Source organism: Cyprinus carpio, chromosome B1 (genome assembly GCF_018340385.1).
Source record: "Cyprinus carpio isolate SPL01 chromosome B1, ASM1834038v1, whole genome shotgun sequence".
Lineage (NCBI taxonomy): Eukaryota > Metazoa > Chordata > Actinopteri > Cypriniformes > Cyprinidae > Cyprinus > Cyprinus carpio.
Genome location: NC_056597.1, coordinates 31915309 through 31937159, shown reverse-complemented (window position 1 = coordinate 31937159; position 21851 = coordinate 31915309). Strand labels below are relative to the sequence as shown.

Sequence of the window (21851 nt, the reverse complement as noted above, 5' to 3'; positions counted from 1 at the left end):
CTAATAGCGTGAATTGTGGAAGTGGACAAATTCAAATCAAAATAATTTTTTTTTTTTTTTTTTTGTGATATAAAATAAATTTGTTTTAGGCCCAAAAATAACTGTACTGTAATGAAAATATAAAAGATTGCAAATAAAAAGTCTTCAAGCTGTAATAAGAAAAAACAGTTGTATCAATTCTAGCAGTTTTATCAAGCCCACACAGATTCTGCTCTACTGTCAAATGCTTAAAAAATTAAACTGCTTTTAGTAGAGGTTTAAATGTAATTTTGCACAAAATTTATTTTCCAAACAGCTGATAAGCACAGTCTGATCAAATTAAGAGATCAGCTTATAAAGGGCTATGAAAGCGAAGAGGACTGTGGTCGTGGAAAAAGGAAGAGAAAAGCTCTTTGCATCTCTTCTGATGATGAAGAGCCTGCGGAGAAGGACACAATTAAGAAAAAGGTATGTAGCATGTGTTTAAAATAGTATCCAATTAAATTTATATGATTTAACCTGTAATATTGTATTAACTCTGCTAAGAAAAATTATATACTGTGATCTTCTACACTTTTAAGCCTGAAAAGAGGCCTGGTCTCTTATCAAAACTGCTGGAAAAGCGCAAGGAGCAGTTAATTGTAAGTGAATGCATCATGATTTAGTGCATGATTATAGATATTGTTAGCTGTAAATGGGTACATACATTGCAACAGTTTGTACTACCAATATTATATGTGTATAGGGCAGTACAGCTGTACAGGAATGCACAAATTGCTGTGCCTTGAAAGAAAAAATAAAGCAGCTGGAAGAAGACTACAAGAGTAGCTCTTCACTTGGACACCATAAATGGTAAACAACATTTCAGGCCTTCTCTGTAGTCTATGTAAAGATAGTGCATTGTTATAATTGATAGAGATTTATAGGGGCTCTTTTTACATCTGGCCTCTTCATGCGTTTAATCTATTCGATCATGAAAAGATCAGGTGTAAATGCTCTCCGTAACGCATTCGAGGCAGATTTAAATCCAATCGCTCAAACCACTTCAGTAGGGGGTCTGGGCCACATTCCAGACAAAACTGGTGTAAATGCATCTGGTTGATGAAACCGTATATGTAAATTGTATTCCTCCCAACAATGCTAAAAAATAAATGTGTAAGAGTGTGTTATAAGCTATATGTCATGTAATAAAGCACAATTTATGAATCACTGTTTCAGAGTTGAAGAGCATGGTGTGTGCGCTGAAAGGGGGCTTAGAAGAAAGAAGTGCCCCTTCAAAGCATCAAAAACCAGCCATACTTGCACATCCACACTCATCGCAAGACAACCAGGTGGACCCCCTTGAGGATGATGTAAGTTTAGTTGTTGTTTTTAAGCACAATTGGTTGATAAAATAAAATTTGTAAAAGCTGGGTAAATTTCTTACTATTTTGTCATAAGGATTCAAATATTTTGACATAAATTGAATCTTTTATTAACTAAAAACGTGGGCAGGTACTCGATAAAAAAAAACAAAAAACAAAAAAACACTTAACTTAGGCCTTGAACAGAGACACATTTAGCTGTATACGTAAAAATTTTGTATCGTATTGGCATTTCGTCAAGCCTGGTCCCAGAGTGGATACATCTGATTTGGTTCAGTCTCGGCATCGGTGAGAAGATAATGGGCCAGAGCCGCGCCGACTCTACAAAACACTTCTGGCTGACAGACGGCTTTTTCTCTCTGGGCCGATCTCGGCTGAAAGCTGTTGTACACGCGGCAGGTCCACACTCTGTGTAGTTGTGTGTATTAACCTTCGGCCCGAGTTCGTTTTATCACAGACGGGGCGCTGCTAGAATGAAGCAAATCATCCGCCGGAGAAAACTTTTTTAGCGTTAAATCCTGAGGAGCTTTCGGCGGGTAGTCGCCAGTGGCGACCTCAGCAAAAACGTCACTCGCAAATTAATATTTATGGTCGCAAATGCGACTGTTTTAGTCGCAGTTTGGAGCCCTGCCTAACTTTTGTGCTGGTGCAAAAAGTATTATTAAATTTTAGTTCATGTTAACAAAAGTAGTTAACTAATGTTAACTAATGAAACCTTATTGTAAAGTGTTACATTTTTTTAAAAATGTCATTTTGGATGTTCTACTATTATTTTATTATGTTTTAGGTGACCATTGCTGATGGCGTTACAGTTAACAAAATACAGCTTATGCGATGCAACCATCAGAGACCTTCAAAACTTGTGTGTGATCTGCTTGGGGGGATGTTCACAATGGAGGAGCTCCTTAACTGGATTAAAGGGAGGTGCATCAGAGAGTGTGAATAAGAAGCATGTCAATGCCATTTTTGGTATGATACTTCTTACATTATTTTGTATTCATTATATTGTGTACAGTTGTGTTAATTGTCACTAAATATTTCTTTTTTAATTGATTTTTTTTAGAGTACACTTTAAAGAAGTTTCCATCTGCAAATATTAACGAGCTAAGGAAACAAACTAATTGATGATAGGATGATGTTGATGTAAGTGTAGTTTTAGAGTTAAATTTTGTATTCTTGGGTAATTGGTGATAGGTTTGCCTTCCTATGATTTGAGTTTGAGCTGGTTCTAGCTGTTTGGATGAGCAATGGAAGACGAGGGTCTAATTTCAAATCGCAAATATGTGTAGAAGAAAAAAACATATCTCAATGTCAGATTTTTCCAAGATATAAAGCAAAATTTGCCTGTGAATGCTTTATATAAATACATATAGTTAGGTCTAAATCCCAGGTGATCACTCATATCAATGTTATATATATCGTTATATCGTCCCAGCCATAAAACTAACACCTAGTTTTTTTGTCAGTTTTCTTTAAAAAATCCCAATTATGCTTAATAAACCAATAATGCACGCCGGAGTAAGGTCGACTTTTTAGTTTTTTGTCTCTTACTACAATTTCCTGCAGTATGTAAATGCATTAACCTGAGAAAAAAAATAGTTTTGTGACCTCTGCTTTATGCTGATGTATTGTGTGTTTGTGTATTTACAGATCTTACCAAATTCTGGATGAGGAGTAAAGGAAGGATGATGGATACAATTTCTGACTTTTCTATAAATCTATTTTAAAATACATTGTTTTATTAGTTATCTCTTTAGTGCATTAAATGTTATTACTTTGTGATCTGGTTGGAGACATTTGTTAGATGTTTTTAATCAGATGGGAAAAGGTAATAATAATACAACTGCCAAATCTATTTACTGTATGTCCTTATAGGTTTATTAGTCAATTTGGGTTCATTTTCTGCCTTTTGATTTTATTGGTTTGTATCTGACAAATTATATGAATCAGAAATCATTAAATAACGTGACAAGACTAAAATACAGTAAGAATACACATCCAAATAAAAAAATAAAACCAAACTTTTCTGGACCAAAATTAAAAAAAGTGTCAGGTAAGTTTTCAATCACATTTTCATCTTCAAACTGTCTTTTCAACTTGTGGCTGATGGTTCAAATATAAATTCTAACTATTACCTTAAAATAACATTAATGAATATATATGGTACATAATCAATTGTTTTGTTTTTTAAAACCTTTTTTCCAGCCAACTATACCCCCATGAAAAAAATAATTATAGGACCTGAAGATGTGTTCTAGTTCAAATGCATTTGTGATAAGTAAATTTGTACAAAAAAAAAAAAAAAAATACTTTTGTCAAACTAGTTTTAGTTTTACTTCCCAAATAAAATATGGATAAACATCTATATATGAAGTATTTGACTATGATCACACTTGGTGACATATATAGTGAGACGATCTGCACTAAGCTAAATCGCAATGTTGATATGTTTTTCTTCTCAAGTCACGTTTAATCTCTGTGAAAATGTTACTACAATCGACAGGTGTGGAAAATGGCTCGAAAAAAATGGTTCTCATGGTGGTTGAAGCCGGTGCCTGGAAATGTGAAACTGCGTCGTTTGGAGCTTTCTTTGTTACCCACCATTTCCTTCCGTGTGTAATGCATCTCACATTCACAGAACTTTGTTTTGGAAGCAGACTCAGGAAAGGAAGATGGAAGTTAACAGGAAGTTTATTGACAACAGTGAGCGGTACAGAAAAAAGCAGGTAAGTGAGATGCACAATGATAAATTGGAGAAACTGGATTCTGGAGGTGAATGGAATGTTTTCACTTACAGGTGAGAGGACTGATGGATGATACGATGGGTGACAAGACAGATACAATGGAGAAGGAACAAGGACAAAGCTGGGAGATTGCTGGATGAGGTAAGGTAATGAGAACCCGGACAATGAGCTGGGGTAAGGTGTGTATTTATGATGGAGGTGATGAGTGTGATGATGAGGTGCAGGTGTGAGTAATCAGTATTCGGGACAGGGAGTGCGCTGTGATTGGCTGGTGTGAGAACCTGGCAGATCTATAAACAATAGAAATTAAATTTAAATCTAAAATTGTTCCGTATTGTTAATATATTTTGACATCCACACAGAATTGTCTCCCATGCACAGATCTTATAGGGTTAGTTCACCCGAAAATTCTGTCAGTAATTACTCACCCTCATGTTGTTCCAACCCTGTAAGACTTTCGTTCATCTTCGGAACACAAATTAAGATATTTTTGATGAAATCCAAAACGCATCCGCGAGAACTGAGATGATGAAGCTCATGATCATTTGATGGGAAAGTGAAATGTAAGCCATTAATTTTGCGGCATTGGTAAGGCACTTTTACGTTTTCTTGTTGGTTTCTCACGATTCGGACATCCAGGAAATGCACACTTTAGAACCATGTTAAACACTACATCCAGACCCATCTGCATGCGTCATCTTCTCAGTTCTCACGTATGCGTCGTGGCGCTCTCATGAACTCACATCAGAGGCCCACACTGAAGAAAATTAATAGTTGAATAAAGTCGTTATTTATATATTTTTATTTTTTTGTGCTCAAAAAGTATTCTCATTGCTTGATAAACTTCTAGTTGAGCCACTGTAGTCACTTGGACCTTTTTACGATGTCTTTACTAACTTTTCTGGTCCAGCAGGATGAAATTACCTAGAAGCCTATGAAGGAGTGAGGCAGCTATCAAATTTCATCAAAAATATCTTAATTTGTGTTCAGAAGATGAACGAAAGTCTGATGGGGTTGTAACAACATGAGTGTGAGTAATTACTGATAGAATTTTCATTTTTGCGTGCGTAAAATAACCCTTTAAGCATTACATTTAATGATTTTGGACAACTTGTGACTGGCAAAATTTAATTTCTAATTATCATCTTCTTTATACAGACAAGAGAGAGTGTGAAACCATCAGCTGTTTGCTAGGTAAATTAGTAAAGTCGTAGTGAATGCCATCAATAAACATATAATGATTATATGGTATGTACTGTATATCTCAATTTTTTTTTTGGTCCCCAGTCTGCTAAAAAGACCTGTCCAGTCTATACCAACATGAAAAAAAAAAAGAATTCTTGGACTGAAAGAAAGTGAGTTCTATTGGCAAGTACATTTACAATCCAATGAATGTTTGTCTAACAAATGTCAGTATAACTCCCCAAATTAAATATGATAAACATTAAATGGATAATTAACTTACCAAAAAAATATATCTTATATCTGTCATCATCTACTCGCACGTTTTTTCAGACCTTTATGACTCTGTGGAACACAAAACATGAACTTTGGAAGAATGTTCTGATTTGTTCTTTTCATGTAGTGAAATTTAACAGAGCCAATCTTTTTTTTTTAAATTGTAAAAGGAATAAAAAATAACCATAAAATAGGTCCACAAGACTCATGTACTGTTTTCCAGTTTGAAACAATACAATAGCTTTGAGTGAATAAAAACCCTTTCTTGATTATCTATCTGGGTATTTCTCAATTCCTTATTATTTATGCATTTAAGATTGAATTGAGTGTCTAGAGATCTATCCCTTTGTTGGTTAGATGTCTCTACTCAAACCAATACTTTCTCCATCTCTTTTGTCCTTTATTCCAACCCATTTTCTCTTTTGTGAAATAATGTATATATGAGACTAGTACTTTTTGTTTTGTTGAACATTTCAAGAGTATACACTTTAAAGGAGAATACACTCAGCTGATCATATAATGTACATTCTTTCTGCTTGGCTTTTGGAGCCCTAATAATTTATGGGTTATTTATGAAAACACTGGCTGAATGGACATTATTGCACTTGGACATTGTTACATGGCTACTCGATAGTACAGTTGAGTATTCCAGCAAGCTGTGTGTTAATGTGGTGTGTATTCTTCTCATTTTAGCTCCTGCGTCCATTTGGGCTGAAGGTCAAGACAGAACCAAACCAAAGCTGGACTGTAACCTACTGGCCTATATGACAGACTTCATACTGACAACTACTGGCATGGATGCTGCATCACATGTTTTTGAACAAAAATTTTCACTTTGAATTTCAAGTGTGGAGTATTCATCCCCCATGAGGAGACTCTATGTCTTCATCTCTTGTGAGTGGATATCATTTTAAACATTCTTTTACAGAACTGCTCATTTCTTCTGAATTTATTTTGTAGTATGTAAGAATTTTCCATTTAAAAGAAAATAAACTTTTAGTTGTGTTTTTAAGTAATGAAGTAATTTTTTTTATGTAAGTTTAATATACAGTATAAATTGCAAATGGATGCTTGGGCACGTGTTTACAGGTTATAGAAATTTAGAGGAGGTAGCTGTGTATTTAAAGGTGCTCTAAGTCATGTTTATTTGTACAATGTTATTTTTGTAAATAAATCATTATTACAGTGGAACAAATTGCTATTTTTTTTATTTGTAAATTAGCAACTGAACCATTGCACAGCACCACTATCTCACCAATAATTTTGTACAACTTTGTAGTTTATTGTTTCATGTCACATGTGAGAACAAATGCAAGTTTATATTTTCTTTCAGATTATGTAATTTCTGTAATAAAGTCTGTATCATGGTAACTTCTTTCTGTTGTTATTTTGTAGATGTTTGTTATAACTAAATGGCTTAAATGTAATTCAAGATAATTTAGTAAAACCATATGGCTACACTGTAACCAATTTATGGTACATGATCCGTGGTTTTAAAAACCATGATTTGCTCCAAAGACCATGGGTAACTATGGTTTTACTGTAGTATTACTACAATATAACTGTAGTAGAACCATGGAATCATAACCATGGTTTTTAAAAATACCAGTTACTACAGTCATGGAAAACTACAGTTTTACTATATTACTCTTGCTCTCCCTGGATTGTGATCTGATCTGGATTTTCTCTCAATATTTGTGAGACTGAAGTCAATCAGGAATGAAGGCCATCATCATCATCTTCATCACTCTCTGTCTGATCTCAGGTCAGTTCTTTACTGGTCAAATAATATTTTATATTATATGGCCCAGGTTGATTATATAATAACCCAGAGCAAATGATCTTGTGTTTGTCAGGTCAGGTTCTCTGTTTTAAAGTGATTGGCTGCTCTGGAGGGAGTGTAATGTTCAAGTGCATGAACTCAAACCAGAAAAAGTCTTATGGTCAGTTTAAAGGAAAGTATTTCTGCAGAAACAGAAACAGAGACTGTAAACCTGGCATCAGTACCGAGCTTCAGCACAGTTGTGTTAATAATGAGAGATTCTCTCTGTATGATGATGAAAACAGCAGATTCTTCACAGTGTTTATCAGGAACCTCAGCAGAGAGGATGATGGGAGATACACATGTGGAAACAATCAGAAATGTCATGATGTTGAGTTAAAGGTGAAAAACAGTACGTATGAAACTTTTTAACTTTCTACAGTAACTATTTTTACTATAGTGCTATTTAAAGGTGCTAAGGAAGACTGTTTTACTGTGACTGTGCAAGTACACAAGTCATGATTCACAACAGTAGCTTACAATAATGATTCATAATTTGAGCTGTTGAGTCAGATTATATTGAGAGAAGGTCAGCTTTGCATTATTCCTACAAACTTGCGTGTTCAGGGCCCGTATTCACAAAACATCTTAAGGTTAAAAGTAGCTCGTAACTCGGAGATTTAGGGCTAAATCTTAAAAATAAAGGGCTTGTCAGTCCTAAATTTAGGACTCCTAAATGTTTGTTCTAAGAGTATTTCATCAGTGTTGGGCAAGTTACTCTGAAAATGTAATCAAATTACTGATTACTCCTTTTAAAAGTAATCACGTCACTGTTCTGATTACTTTATTTCAAAATTAATTACTAATTAGTTACATTACTAGTTACATTACTTTTTTCTCCATGAAATTAATGAAATCCCAGCATACACGCTCCAGATAAATATTTGTTATTAAAAGCATCAACATTCACAGAACACTGTTATTTTTAACTAAAGCAAGCGACTGCTGCTGCATGATTTATAATCTCTAAAAGACATCTCAGTTCATCTTAATCTCACAAATCTCTGTTATAACACAATAAATATGTGCTTAATGAATCTTTCAGAATGTCTACAATTAGTGTGTTATAATAAGAGGATTCGTGATCACGCAAATTTCAGCACTGCATTGCTCAACGCAGCGAACACGTTTATAGCCGAAATAGAAACTCTGCATACACTTGCACCTGTTAATCGTTTATATTTTAGATGAATAACATTTTTTTTTTTTTTTTTAGATATTTTGTGTTTAGATATTTCTATTTTGTGGGAGTCCCGTGAATAATTTTATTCTCCCGCATCCCACACAAACACGAGTGTTTACCCGCTCGCACTAGCGCTCAGCCATCTTTTCCCGTTGCGCTCTGTTGCGTCGGGTCTCGCGGGAGCTAGTCTCTAATCCACCGGCACTGGACTCAACAGTGCGTGTGCTACATCCTTTTTACAATCTCTGGATTATAAAACTGCACTGTAAAAAAAAGTCTGTAGTTTTTACAAAATAATTTTGGCAGCTGTGGTTGCCAGAATACTTTTGTAAAAAATACAGAAAAACTGTAAACACAATTACGGCCAAAAACTGTAAAATTTTACAGTACACTGTAAAAAAAAGTCTGTAGTTTTTACAAAATTATTTTGGCAGCTGTGGTTGCCAGAATACTTTTGTAAAAAATACAGAAAAACTGTAAACACAATTACGGCCAAAAACTGTAAATTTTACAGTATAAAACTGTTATTTACAAACAAGAAAAATTTGAATGTAAACCAGTAAATTCAACAACGCACACTGCTATTAAAATCTGTTTTGTACCTTTAACATACTGACAACCACCATAATAATGCAGGTGGTAAAAGAGAAAGCCACATGAAGAATCGAAGTTCATCACAAGTAGCTTCGCCACAAGCAGAAGTTTATATTAATATATAGAAGGTGCACAAAGTCATTCATGCAAACACAAAACACCATCATGGTGACACACGATACTTAAACAATTCAATAAACTTTCATTAAACAGCAGAAGATGTAACATAAAGCCCAAATGTACAACTGATAACAAAAAAACTATTAAAAAACATGATTATTTAAATAAAATACTTTCAAATGTGGAGCGTCACACAGGGAATTCTGGGAATATCAGTTTACAGTTTTTGACTGTAAATTATACATTGATTTGTTCTTTTTTTATTTCTAAAAACTGTAAAATTAACAGCATTTTACTGTAAAATTACATGAAATGTCTGGTTAGATCTTTTACAGTTTTTTCCCTGTATATAGTACAGGAACTTACTGTTAACCTATTAACACTTTTTTTTTGTAGCGTTTTTACAAAATTGTACAGTTAAAATGACACTTATTTTTTACAGTGTGCATTCTGTCAGCAATGTAACGCGGCAGTAATGTATAGAGACCTTGGCTTGTAACTATACTCTATTATTTTGAAAATTATAACATGTTAGATTACTTCATTACTAAAAATGTAATCAAATTACAGTAACGCGTTACTAAGTAATGTGTTACTGCCCAACACTGTATTTCACGAAGCGTTTTAGCGCTAAAATTAGCTCCTAAATCTGTGAAACGTTAGGAGTAGTGAAGAGGACTTCTAAGTCACTAAAACCAAATCTGAACTATCCAAATATGGCTGTTGCCAGCAATCTGCCTCGGAATATAAACATTTTAGAAACATTTTTGACTATAATGAGCTTTTAAAAAGGTATCGGCTTTGGTCCAAATGTTTAATTATATCCTTAATACAATAGCTGTTCTGGCATCCAGTTTGGTTTTCTTTTATGTTTGCATGTCTTACTATCAGCCATGATTATTCTGCTAATTAAAAGGCTGTTTATATGCATGTTACCAAAATTGTATTAGTTGCTTAATAAAAAAATAAATAAAAAACCTTGAAGTGGCGAAATCACTCAGTCTGTGAAGGACAAATCGTTAATGGCTGTTCTATGTGGTAATATAGTGCATTGGGCAGGACATCCATATGCTCACTTAACATTCATCAACCTCAAATATGGTTTATCATCTGAAATATGTATGTAGTAGCAACTTTACATGGCAGCTCAATCTAATGTTAGCCTACAAAAAAGTGTGCATGTTTGTGCAGAGTGTGGAAACTGAACAGTAGCACGCTTGGGCTCCTGCAGGACAGATGGAGGCGCCGCTGCAATCATTTGATCTTAAAATACTTCGTCATTTTTGGTCATACAGATAAGAGTAATGCATCTTTTGTATCTGTAAAGCCTCTAGGTTTATTTGTGTGCACTCAGAATAGCAACGAAACGTTGCACTTTTGTAAAATAATGAAAGCAAACAGGATGCGCTTTCTGCCGTCTCAGACTGAACTTGAGCATGTCACTTCGAAGCTCTGTGGATGCTTGCCTTATTACAGACATGAAAAATATATCTATAGAGAGTGAAACTTTTAACTGAACCAATTCAAACAGAAAACAAATATTCTCAGATTATGTAATCCGTATGAAACATGCATACAAGTGCTGTGGAGATGAGCCACTGTCACAGACTTCATCTCTTAAACTGAAAACAGAAAGCACTAGTGTAACAATAAATTAAGACTTTAATGCAGTGCACTTGCTGTTTTTCCCTAACAATTTCATAATTATTATATTTGGCGGTCAGCTGTGGCAAGCCTTTTTTGTGTGTGCTTGAGCGCTTATTAGGCTATGTAGGCAATTAAAGGCTCATTATTATGATTTATATGGTTTATCAATAAAAGTATGACTAATTCTCGACTAATCCTTAAAATGCTTTAGTCGAGGGCAGCCCTAATGCATATTGACTAATTGTTTACAAGAAGCATACATATAAGAGACTGACAATTAGCTGAATATAGCCTCCTTGTTTAATTAGTGACACTTAGCCTGCATTTTAAAATTTTAATTTTAATGTGGCAATTAACAATTTTATTTTAAAACCTTTATTATAAAGGTATATTATATTATTTATCTATCAGCCAATCATTGTGTGCATAGTTAGTAAGTATGCTGACATCATCCATAGCAACGAGGTCAACCCCGCCCCATAACTCTTAGCTTAAGACTTCTGTCTATTCTTTAGTAAACGTTTGTCTCAGCAGCTTTGTGAATAGGTTTTAAGAAAAACTCTTAGCTAAAAACTTTTACTGCTATTTAGGAGAACTCTTAGTGGTAAGATAAAATGTTTTGTGAATATGGGCCCAGATGATTTTCTGGATATATGCCTTGCAGGATGTACATTTTTCTGTCAATACATCTTAATGAAGAATGACAGATCTGCTCTGATCACAAGGAACCATAAACATACCTAAAAACAAGAATGTTAAAAAATGAACTGCAAGTAACATGAAACTGTATCTGTCACACAGAGAGGGCGATAGAGAGGCCAAAGTTTCCTAGTGCACCTTTAATAATACTAATAACATTTTAATATTTCAGTGCATGTCACAATGATTTATTGAAATCATTTTCAGAGTCTTCTTCTTGTGGGACGTCTGTTATCAGATCTGCATATATTGGTCAAACAATCACTTTCAGTTGTGAATATGATCACAAGTTTGAAACACACACCAAAGTCTTGTACAGAGTGAACGGAGATGCTGTGCTTGTGCTGAACAGCTCTCAATCATCACAATCATCTGAAGAGAAGTTCATCCTGTCTGACAGTCAGAAAGATCACTTTACTGTGACCATCAGAGACATTTCTGCAGAGGAGTGTGGAGTTTATTTATGTGGAGTGGAGAGAGACGGAGCAGATAAACCACCTTCAAAAAAATCAAATACTCACATAACCTTCATTAAAGAGATTGAGCTGAATGTTCATCGTGAGTTTAACTTCATTTTTAATGAAAAAATCCTTATAAATTATCTAAATAAGAAATGTAAATCTCTCCTGACTGTTAATAATGTAATAAATCAACAAATAAATCTTGTCTTGCAGGTCAGATAACTTCTGTCCAGGTTGAGGCCTACATCAGTAAATCAGTCTTCATCACGTGTGAATTTCCAGAAGAATTCAAAGAAAACAAGAAATTCATCCAAATACATTCATCACAGAAGATCTCTGTTGATGGACAGAATCAGTGGATCCCTCTTGATAAAGTTCACGTGTTTGATGATACCAGTGCAGGAGTTTTGAAGGTTTTTATCAGTGATTTAACTGCAGCTGATGGAGGAACGTACAGATGTGGAGTGAATACTGCTGATGATCATCTGTTCACTGAGATCACACTGAAGATCAGTCAAGGTATTTTTTTATTATTATTATTTCAAGGTGTGTAGGCACCTACTGTTATTGTTAGTGTTCTTGTTCTTCTTTCGCTTACGAGACTCTGACAGAGCTGCCTGCAGAGAAGTTGTGAAATTTGTCACAGATAAAGGACAGTCTCAACGTTAACCAGTCAATCTGGAGTCTGTAACTCGATCCATCTAACACCAAGAACTGATAACATTAAGAGAGATATATAAAACAAAAATAAAAACTTTCTGCCATTTTTAATTTACCAAAACCTATTTTTCAAACCTTTCCTAGACAGTTTCTGACCATTACTGCCTGATCCTACGATTTCTGCATCCACTCCTGCAAACTTTATAATATTGAATATAATTTTCACGCATCAGGGAGCTGTTGTCAATATGTGGGTTATTGAAATGGCTTTTGAATGAGCACTCGCTGTTCACTTTCACGTTTGATTTTACGATCACACACACTCTGTGTAAAGATGAGCGCATTTTACAAGATATTTATCAATGAGCTCAGGATCTGTTGAGCATCAAATACTCCATGATCTGTCAGTCATCTCTGCTTACTCTCGAACCCTGATCAGTCAAATCTGACTCCTGCAGCTCCTGGTGGATGCAATTTTTTTTTTTTTCTTCACAATTTGGGCTACTTTGACACTGGTAAAAAAAATTCTTGTGGGTTGAAGGTTTCAAATATTACATGAAATACAATTGACATGCAATATTTGAAATGCTTGTATTGAATAATTTTGTATTCTACCTGTGATAGAACTGCGCTAGATTTTCATTAAGGCGGGTCACTAAGAAGCCTCTGAGCTGTGTTTATGACTAGTGTGCATAACAGAGTATAAAATAAGCCTGGATGATAAAACAGTATCTGTATTTATCGACGGTACACCTTCATCAATAATGATGTTCGATATAACGCACGGTACAGGCACAGAGAGCACACACAAACACATGCTGAAATGAGTGCTGTGCCTGCCTGTGATGAGTAGATTGTGAATACAAAAAAATGAATATTAGTTTAATTTAAAATAAAATTTGTATTTGAATGCAAAAGCGGTGCAACTGAATGTTGTGTGTGTCTGTGTGTCTATCCAGTTGAACCCACGAGATGCTGCTGCTGCGTTATTAATTCAAAATATTAGAGAAATACAGAAGCTCAATGCGGAGAAGATCTTGATTAGGTTAAAACTGAAACAAAGACATTTGTTGTTTTTCTATATAAATTGGGTAAATTAAAAATACAGTGGTACAATATAAACTTTTCTTTTAAATTGCTATTGGTTTTAAAAACGGTTATAAAGTGTCAATAATAATCAATATGAAACATTATATAGTTGATCATTTTTTAGCTTTATTGCCCAGCCCTACTATAAAGTGTGTATTTTAGGCATGGAAACAACATATTTTGAGTTTTTATATTTAGAATATGGTCATTGCACTACATTGGGCTGTATTTGGCATGCAGATCTGGCAACCCTGGCTGTTATCAGAGAAGACACTTCAAGTTAAAGGGTCATGACATGAGAAATCAAATTTGCCTCGAGGAACAAGTGGATTAGTTTATTTTTAAAGGTATACCGGATCATGATCGGAGTGTTTTGTTTTGTAATCGAGGCACAGTGTCATGGAGAGTTCACAAAGAAACATTTGATGAAAGATAAAGCTGTACTAGATCTGACTGCAGCTGAACCACAATACACAAGTAAATGATTTCATAATGCTTTGTCTGGAAATTACCATTTTATTTTGATTTTTCTGTAAATTAATTTTTTATTTGGAATGGGTTGGGGAAGTTGATACCATTTCCTGTGCAATGATGTTAGCCAATCATAACAGCGGCTGATTCCTGAGAAACCTTAAAGGAGACACCCCTTAAAAACAACCTGTTTCTGAGAGAGATTCAGAGAGAGAACTGAATGTATTTTTTTGCTTTTAGAGCAACACTTAATTTCCCCATGTTGGCCAATAAACCACTCTATTTTTGATTGTTTTTGTTTTTGGACACTTTCTAGCAGTTAAAATGAGGGGAAATATTTCAAGTTATTGATAAATTTTTAATTATTTTTGTGTATAGGTGATCATTTTCGTGAATCAAGTGAATCAGTTGCTGTTATTGGTGAAAGTGTGAAACTCAGCTGTAATTACCCTGAGAAACAGCAGCTCATCAAACACATCTGTAAAGAGAACGAGGAGAAGATCTGTCAGAGCATCAGTTCATCAGAGAAGCAGCGCTTTGAGTTTTCTGACAGTACAGCAGGAGTTTATACAGCGAGCATCAGTAATGTGAGCCTGAGAGATGCTGGAGTTTACTGGTGTGGAGCAGAAACCAGACACGAGCATCTGACTTCTGTTTCTCTCACCAATAAACATCAGCTGACTTTAACCAGTATGTACAGACACCACAAACCATGCAGTTCAATAATAGATGCATGTATTTCAGTGTATAAATACATCTCTATTCTCTCTGACTATCAGTGCCTCCAGTGATCGGACGTGAAGGAGATTCAGTCGAGATCAAATGCCCTTATGATGAAAAACACACAGAAGAAGCATGTCTGCGCAGTGGAAAGTGTTTGAGTAAAGAAGTAAAGTATCTGTGCAAGGGGAAGTGTTTCACTGAAGATGCTCAAAATATCATTCGGTCAGATGAAGGTCATGTTATAAAACCAAGGATTTCAGTAAAGGACGACACTGAACTCAACCTCTTCACTGTGAACATGACTGAGCTGAGAGCAGAGGATGCTGGGAAATACTGGTGTGCAGTGAGAGACGTGTTTAACCTTCCCCTTGAGCTCATGATCATCATGAAGGACGGTGAGGATGTTTATTTGAGAAGAATCTCAGTGTTTCTGCTCATTCTGTTATCAAACTCATCATATTTAATGTTGTGCTCTTCAGCGGTCATTCATGAAGCGTCTGTCGGAGGATCAGCGTCCATCAGCTGTAAACACATCAGGAAACAAACACGGAAGTTTTTCTGCAGAGGAGATCAGCCCAGTATCTGCATCAGAGACGGAGCTCGTGTTTCATCAAATAACAGAATAGACAGCAGATTCTCTCTGACTGAAGAAACCTCTGCTGGAGTCTTTACTGTGAAGATCAGTGATCTGAGAGCAGAGGATTCTGGGAAATACTGGTGTGCAGAGGAGAGCTCTGGGTCCTTCATATTCACTGAAGTTCAGCTACATCTGACCAGAGGTAAAAGACTTTCACTAAAGGGATAGTGTGACCAGAAATGTAATCAATGTAATTAATTAACCTTTTTTTTCTTACTAAAAACCTTGTAACTAATTATATTGTTACTTTGTGATTTTGAGATGCTGAGTAGATTGATTAATTGGTTTACTTTTTTTAATTATGATTTTTTCATTAGGTTGTATTTTGTTTGTGTGTGTGTGTGTGTGTGTGTGTGTTTTAATGCAATGCAGTGAAAGTCAACGGAGTCCAAAACTGTTTGATTACCAACATTCGTCAAAATTTATTTTGTGAAAATAACATAATTCAAGCAACATGAGGCTCAGTTTATGATGACCATCACAAAATGTCCAAGAAATCTTCTTTCATTGCGGTCATTTCTTGGTGTGCTGTCCCTTTAAAGCAGGATGCTGTGGTAAAGTCTGCAGCTTCAGTCTGATGTGTGATGAAGAGTCATTTTCACACCAGCTTTAAACCACAAACAGGAAGCAACCAACCAGAAGCAGTCTTTGCCATGTTTCACCTGTTTAACTTAAAATGGGCCTTGCAAAAGAAAGGCCATCCAGATCCCCTCCCCAGGGTCAGAAATTAACAGGAGCTTAAAGCAAAAAGGCAACAACAACAACAAAAAAAATGCCCCAAAAATAAAAAATCTATGATACGGCAAAAAAAAAAAAAAAAAAAAAAAAAAAAGCCTCTGTACAGGGTATTTACTGTATATTGTTGATGCCACACAGATCTAAAATAACATGCAATTTATTTCCCAGCTGTTTAACTTTACAGATATAACGTCTGTTTTTAATGTAAACTTGTGTGTGAATGAGAACTAAGTTTAGTACTCACATGCTGTGACAGCAGTTTTCTGTCCGTGTGCTTCAGATGTGTGCTCTCAGAAAACCCTACATCAGAATCTTAAACTCATATGGTTTAGGGATGTTCATTTCGGTTATTTTTCCTAACCGGCACTCATTAACTGATTATTAACCATTAAACGACAAGATTATTTTAAATTAGAATTTAATTCAATTAGAAAGGATACGTTTTTGTCACCCGTTAAAAATACTAAAATTAGTTTTATTATTTTATTAATTTTACATGTGCAAAAAGCAGCAAACAACAGAACATGAGGATTCACATGTTCATATGATATCACATCACGCACCTGCAGCGCTTCTGCGAGCAGAGAAAAACAGAATTAAGGTAGGCTAAGTATATACAGGTGCATCTCAATAAATTAGAATGTCATGGAAAAATGTCATTTATTTCAGTAATTCATCTCAAATTGTGAAACTTGTTTATTAAATAAATTCAGTGCACACAGACTGAAGTAGTTTAAGTCTTTGGTTCTTTTAATTGTGATGATTTTGGCTCACATTTAACAAAAACCCACCAATTCACTATCTCAACAAATTAGAATATGTTGACATGCCAATCAGCTAATCAACTCAAAACACCTACAAAGGTTTCCTGAGCCTTCAAAATGGTCTCTCAGTTTGGTTCACTAGGCTACACAATCATGGGGAAGACTGCTGATCTGACAGTTGTCCAGAAGACAATCATTGACACCCTTCACAAGGAGGGTAAGCCACAAACATTCATTGCCAAAGAAGATGGCTGTTCACAGAGTGCTGTATCCAAGCATGTTAACAGAAAGTTGAGTGGAAGGAAAAGTGTAGGAGAAAAAGATGCACAACCAACCGAGAGAACCGCAGCCTTATGAGAATTGTTAAGCAAAATCGATTCAAGAATTTGAGTGAACTTCACAAGGAATGGACTGAGGCTGGGGTCAAGGCATCAAGAGCCACCACACACAGACGTGTCAAGGAATTTGGCTACAGTTGTCGTATTCCTCTTGTTAAGCCACTCCTGAGGCGTCTTACCTGGGCTAAGAAGAATAAGAACTGGACTGTTGTCAAGTCCTCTTTTCAGATGAGAGCAAGTTTTGTATTTCATTTGGAAACCAAGGTCCTAGAGTCTGGAGGAAGGGTGGAGAAGCTCATAGCTCAAGTTGCTTGAAGTTCAGTGTTAAGTTTCCACAGTCTGTGATGATTTGGGGTGCAATGTCATCTGCTGGTGTTGGTCCATTGTGCTTTTTGAAAACCAAAGTCACTGCACCTGTTTACCAAGAATTTTTGGTGCACTTCCTTCTTCCATCTTTTTGAAGATGCTGCTTTCATTTTCCAGTAGGATTTGGCACCTGCCCACACTGCCAAAAGCACCAAAAGTTGGTTAAATGACCATGGTGTTGGTGTGCTTGACTGGCCAGCAAACTCTCCAGACCTGAACCCCATAGAGAATCTATGGAGTATTGTCAAGGGGAAAATGAGAAACAAGAGACCAAAAAATGCAGATGAGCTGAAGGCCACTGTCAAAGAAACCTGGGCTTCCAGACCACCTCAGCAGTGCCACGAACTGATCACCTCCATGCCACGCTGAATTGAGGCAGTAATTAAAGCAAAAGGAGCCCCTACCAAGTATTGAGTATATATATTTTATTTGATTTTATTTGATTTTTTTAATTGGTGTCATGAAGTATTCTAATTTGCTGTGATTTGTTAAATGTGAGCCAAAATCATCACAATTAAAAGAACCAAAGACTTAAACTACTTCAGTCTGTGTGTATTGAGTTTAATACACGAGTTTCACAATTTGAGTTGAATTACTGTCAATGGCTTAGTCCCTAAATAATTTAGCCATTTTGAAACAAATAATAATAATTTGACTAAACCATTCAATGACTCCCTAAGACAACGATTTGCCCTACACCTACTGGCAGTTTAAGTGTCATTTAATTGTAGCTTTTCATAATAATAATAATAATAATAATAATAATAATAATAAAAAATCAATATGTGATTTCAGGCTTTCCTGTGACAGCTGTGGTTTCTGTGGGTTTGATCCTGCTGGCTGTGTGTTTAGTGCTCGTGTTGTTCAAAATAAAACTCAGCAGCAAACACGGTGAGACACAAAAACACACTACTGAACATTTAATAAACCAGAGTTTGTCACCCTCTGCTGGTCAAAAATACACAGTTAAAATCATCTCCATTTTCTTTCTCTTGTTCACACACAGACATCATTTCATCAGACAGAAGAGAGACAGGAGATCATGAAACTGTGAGTTTCAGAACTGATCTGTGCTTAAACGTGAGAAGTTAGTATGAATACTTTACCTTTGAATTAAGAGTTCATGTTTGTGGGATTTTACTTCTTGCAGGCTCAAGAAGAGATTCAAGTCTCAGATCCTGAATCAACTAATCTCTATTCGACAGTTCAGTCACCCACAAATCCCTCTGATGGGCTCCTGTACGCTGCTGTCAGTTTCCAGAAGCATGAAGAGTGTCGCAGCGACGCTACAGTCAGATTCAGAAAAGAGGAGACTCACTGTGATTATGCATCTGTCAGTCACAGTATCACACCAAAAAATTATTAGCACTGGATTTTTGTTTTATACACATCTTGTCATTGAAATAATGACTGAGCTGCTTGTAACAATCATTCAGTTTCACTGAACAAGTTATTGAGCAGTCAGCGACATCTACAGGTCACTGTTGGGAACGAAGCGGAAATGTTTCTCAGTGCCTTAAGAAAACATTGAAATCTATGTGAACTGAAGACAGAATTTTTTTTTTTATCCTTTCATAAAAGCGTTTTTAATCTTTGGAAGCATCAGTTTGTCAGAAGAGAAGCATTAGGTTACGAACATTAAGACAATCTGTTATGAGTGCATGTGTGTGCAAGAAAATATTTGTAATGACAAAGCTTATCATTATAATTGTAAGTGATGTCATGCATATGTCAGTTTGTTTTTAAATGTAATGTGCATATCATGCAGATAATGACACGCTTGGTTTTAAATGTGCTTTATAATTGAAAAAAAAAACAGCTTGCGCACTTAAATTGCAGTGTGGGATATTTAAAAGCGTAGTTAATTTTAAATGAGAAAAGTAATTATTAACATTGTAACTTGCCAATTGCAATAAACAAAAAAATAAAAATAAAAAATAAAAAAAACCCTGCCAGTAGTAGTAAATTATATTTATGATAGAGCCTGTGCTCTGCATTGGATTCATATATTTCTAATATTCTTGTATATAGATCTTTTATATAGATCAATTATCTGCTAAATGAATAAATGTTGTTTGTTACCTACACTGTTAAAGATTGTGATTTGATTTTGATTTGTTTTTAGTACATGTGAGACCACACTCAAGAGTGTGAAAAGTGTTAAAATAGGAGTGTTAAATTAACACTGAAGCGGAGTTAAAGTTAATGAGATAATTAAGTGATTAACTGAGTGATGATTGACCATTATTGACGAGACCTGATGTTAACGAGCAGAATCAACAAAGACGAAAATCAAAAATTTTTATGTCACCATTATAGTGGTCAGTGTTTGCTTTAGTTGGGCTCTTGACCCTTACATTTTTAAAATTAGATTTGGTTTGGCTGTTATAACTCAGTTGTAATAGAGAGATGAGCAAAAATAAAAACATGATTATGTGATATTAGTTATGTTTTTACATAATAATTATTTGACCTGAATCACCAAACTTATTTAAAGCCTAAAACATAAAGGAAATTACTAAGACAATTCAGGTAATAATTTATTCATGCCACAGTGCATCATGGGAGCCATGGATGAATTTTGATAGGTGGCACCCAGAATGCACTGCAACATGCTTTTTTGATTGTCACCGTCGTTGAGGTTCACAGGTTGATTCTTGATGTTTGCATGTCTAAATGAAAGACTCTTTTGAAAGATTTTTGAACAAAATTCCACAGATTGTATTTAAAATGCTGGTAATCCTATGCTGAAGAATCATTCGGCCGCAATAATCAACAATGAAAGGTTAACTCAGTGATTCAGGAAAACCAATATTTTTTGTTTGCCCGTCTGTTTTATAACTCCATTACAACAGCCAAGCAAAATCTGACTTTAAAATTTTAAGGGTCAAGAGCCCAACTAAAGCAAACACTGGCCACTATAATGGTGACATTAAAATAGTGATTTTCGTCTTTGTTGATTCTGCTCGTTAACATCAGGTCTCGTCAATAATGGTCAATCATCACTCACTTAATCACTTAATTATCTCATTAACTTTAACTCTGATTCAGTGTTAATTTAACACTCATATTTTAACACTTTCACACTCTTGAGTGTGGTCTCACATGTACTCCCAGCAGAGTTAATTTCACTCTAGATTTTTCGCTGTGTACATCAGTCACTGACGACTCCATTTCAGACACAGTGAGGACTAATACTAACATGCACAAACCATTAACTACTTCTAATCTTTTTTCACTGTGGAAACACCCATAGGCTGGAAAACAGCTAGTGACTGTCAACGTTATTTAATCTTTAATCAATGGTGCATTTGGTTTTGATTAAAAACACTTTCTTGTAATCAGGTAAATTAAATCTGTATGTGGTGATATTTGCCAGGAACACACACTGAAAGCTATTAAGTCGCTATATAATTTAGGGGTAAGCACAAATAGTCGAACATTCAAATATTCGGTCTGTAATTATTTATCATCATTTGGATTAAAACTATATATAAATATAAATATAAAACAGAAATTATAGGGGCATTCATTAAAAACATTTATTTTAACGTCAAGCATACACAACTTTATTTAAAGTGAAAGTGATATATATGCTTTATATGTCTCTCTAAGGTGTTGTTCATCCATGAAGTCATGAATGAAAGACTATGAACTCATGTTAGTTCCTGATAATTCATGAGATATTAATGCATGAAGTAATGCATAATTCACACATTAATTTATGCATTAATTCATGGTAATTTGTGTACCCTTACCGTAAAAGTGTTACCCTTTTTCCTGATCCTGATCTACCCAGAAGAATGATCCTCAGATCTTCTACAATATGAAGCAGCACAACTGGTCTTCAACGAGCCCAAAAGAGCCTGTTACACCTCTCTCTATCTCCTTGCACTGGCTACCGGTTGGTTTTAGTTGAGGACATTGGTGTTTATCCTCAGATCTTCGCAGCTCACGAGATCCACAAGTGAGTGAAGCCTCGTGGTACCATCAC

The 21851-nt window shown here is 35.2% G+C and overlaps 1 protein-coding gene and 2 long non-coding RNA genes across 5 annotated transcripts; all 3 read left to right on the top strand.

Moving 5' to 3' along the window:
* Positions 1-808: 808 nt before the first annotated feature.
* On the top strand, positions 809-2393 carry LOC109078222. Its single transcript, XR_006153881.1, has 3 exons — positions 809-831; positions 1198-1331; positions 2131-2393. It is a non-coding gene; the product is annotated as an uncharacterized LOC109078222 (long non-coding RNA).
* A 1494-nt stretch (positions 2394-3887) lies between these two features.
* On the top strand, positions 3888-6275 carry LOC109078223. 3 transcript variants are annotated; one of them, XR_006153875.1, is made up of 6 exons: positions 3888-4069; positions 4141-4228; positions 5001-5117; positions 5246-5281; positions 5375-5442; positions 6239-6275. It is a non-coding gene; the product is annotated as an uncharacterized LOC109078223 (long non-coding RNA). The 3 variants fall into 3 exon arrangements; XR_006153876.1 differs by having other exon boundaries at positions 4998-5117; XR_006153874.1 differs by lacking the exon at positions 5001-5117.
* A 917-nt stretch (positions 6276-7192) lies between these two features.
* Positions 7193-19924, top strand: LOC109078212 (polymeric immunoglobulin receptor-like). The gene is made up of 10 exons (XM_042717488.1): positions 7193-7310; positions 7402-7719; positions 11818-12168; positions 12285-12590; positions 14670-14981; positions 15071-15409; positions 15494-15793; positions 18653-18748; positions 18864-18907; positions 19008-19924. Exons 1-10 carry the CDS (start codon positions 7265-7267, stop codon positions 19221-19223), a joined length of 2328 nt encoding a protein of 775 aa, XP_042573422.1. The 5' UTR covers positions 7193-7264; the 3' UTR covers positions 19224-19924.
* The last annotated feature ends 1927 nt before the right edge of the window (positions 19925-21851 follow it).